Here is a 2,245-nt window from a genome sequence, read left to right as displayed (position 1 = left end):
GGAGTCTTTCTGAGGGTGTGGGGCAGATTGGATTTAGTCAGAGTTTTTTTGGAGGGATTGGGTGGGGTGGGAGTTCTTGCAGGAGAGACTGGATCATGGGGGAACAGATTGAAAGGGAAGGACTGAACTGCTGCCACAGTGGTCTCATTCTCTGCACTGGGGCAGCTGTTTTACTGAACTGCTGGTAGTACAGCTGCAGTTAATGACACCTCTTGAGGTCACCTTAAGTGCAGTTGTGCTTTCAGCTGTCATGATTGCTACCAAGTGGTACTGACTTATGGTCTTGCTGTCACAGCAGACTGCTTTGCTCTGCCCTGTCACTTCCACGCACCACCCCTAACTGCGTTAAGCAGCTGGCATGGGGTTTTTATCATACTGGTTGTCTTAGCACACATTTGTCGTTATTATGGGTTCATGCTGATGATAACATCTAATGCTTGGTAAAACCTGTGTTGGCTAGTGGCTTTGAAGATTGCCCTTTCCAGGACTTATCATGGGTCAACATTCAAAGCGCTTTAACAGGCCAAAAACAGTTCCTGGCTGGTTAAATCGCTTCTTCGGGGCTAACCAGTCATTTTCAGTGGCGGTTTTTATTTCGGTTTTTTTTTTTTTTTTTTAATGTTTGTACAGTTTATTTTCTAACAAATCCACCCGGAAGATTTCTTCAGTTAGAAGTTCTTTGAAACAATGCCATCATTCTTTGCAAGCCTGAGGATACAGTCATCTGACTCTCCCATTCTACGGATCGCTCCACAGATAGCATAGGTCTTGAACTGCCCGTTGAACCTGCCTGTGTTTTTATCGACCTCAGCCACATTTATCTGGATGGAAGCATGGTCCTTAGCTCCAATAATTCTATTGCTAGCAGAGCATTTACGAGGGACATACAAGTCCACAAATTCCCCAGCATCGTTCTGCATGTTGTGTCTTGTCTGCAGTCGCACAGTACCCTCCCTCAGTACAAATGGCTTACACAAAAGAGCGGCGATTTTTATTTCTAGTGGTGCAATGTAGAGTATTAGTTTCTTTTTAAAAAAAATGCTGAAGTGATAGAGATTTCAAAAATATCTAAAGTTTTTCAGTCCTATTCCACAATTGGTTATCTATTCTGAAGCTGCTGGTTTGGGTCCATCTTAATTTTACCTCAAGGAAAAATGCATTGCCTTAAGTCCAGCTATATGGACTTCTATCCTAATTTAGCCTTGACTAAATATCAGCAATCCAATTTTGGTTTCATTGCAAACTGAACAATTGATCATGCTATTGCCTTCTATATCAATAAAGTCAACACTAAAACAAGTCTACTTTACGTCTATGGCAAAGTGTTTCTCATGCCATAGCAGACTATACCTCCGTTAGTTTATATGCTAATAATATCAAAGACTGTTTGAAATTGCTTTTATTCACAGTCATAGTAACATAGTAAATGACGGCAGAAAAAGACCTGCATGGTCCATCCAGTCTGCCCAACAAGATAAACTCATATGTGCTACTTTTTGTGTATACCCTACTTTGATTTGTACCTGTCCTCTTCAGGGCACAGACCGTATAAGTCTGCCCAGCACTATCCCCGCCTTCCAACCACCAGCCCCGCCTCCCACTACCGGCTCTGGCACAGACCCTATAAGTCTGCCCAGCACTATCCCCGCCTCCTGCCACCGGCTCTGCCACCCAATCTCGGCTAAGCTCCTTAGGATCCATTCCTTCTGAACAGGATTCCTTTATGTTTATCCCAGGCGTGTTTGAATTCTGTTACCGTTTTCATTTCCACCACCTCCCGCGGGAGGGCATTCCAAGCATCCACTACTCTCTCCGTGAAAAATCTTTGTCAATTATTGAGGTACTAAGCTGCCTTATGGCTTACGAATAAGGATGCGTTAGGGATTAAATAAGCACTGAAGGGCCACTTATGAGAACCTGTCATTTCTTGTACTTTTGTGTGCCGTTTTGCTGTCTTCTCAGTTGTTAAACTTAATTTAACAATGATTAGTGTAGCTAGGTGACATTGAGATTTTGTAATTTCTTTGCTGGAAATATCACAGCTTTTACTGTTAATAGTAAAAGTATGCTAGCATTGTTTCCTATTAAAGTTTGGTGGAGCACAGTGCCAAAGGAACAGCCGTGCCTGTCTGAATTTTTTGCCTGTAACATTTGTGCATAACCTAAAGCTCAGAGATTCAAATTCCAGTGCTATCGTTCTCTCTTTTAGTAGAGAGGTGCGGTAGGCGTGTTAGTCCACTTTTAA

The 2,245-nt window shown here is 42.6% G+C and overlaps 1 protein-coding gene across 1 annotated transcript; it reads right to left on the bottom strand.

Annotated features, from left to right (window-relative positions):
* Nucleotides 1-645: 645 nt before the first annotated feature.
* LOC115468423 (40S ribosomal protein S21) lies at nucleotides 646-976 on the bottom strand. Its single transcript, XM_030200117.1, has one exon. It carries the CDS (start codon nucleotides 918-920, stop codon nucleotides 669-671), a length of 252 nt encoding a protein of 83 aa, XP_030055977.1. The 5' UTR covers nucleotides 921-976; the 3' UTR covers nucleotides 646-668.
* Between the last annotated feature and the right edge of the window lie 1,269 nt (nucleotides 977-2,245).

Source organism: Microcaecilia unicolor, chromosome 4 (genome assembly GCF_901765095.1).
Source record: "Microcaecilia unicolor chromosome 4, aMicUni1.1, whole genome shotgun sequence".
In the NCBI taxonomy this organism is placed as follows: Eukaryota; Metazoa; Chordata; class Amphibia; order Gymnophiona; family Siphonopidae; genus Microcaecilia; species Microcaecilia unicolor.
The sequence above is the reverse complement of the archived record's forward strand: the minus strand, read 5'-3'. Positions and strand labels throughout refer to the sequence as shown.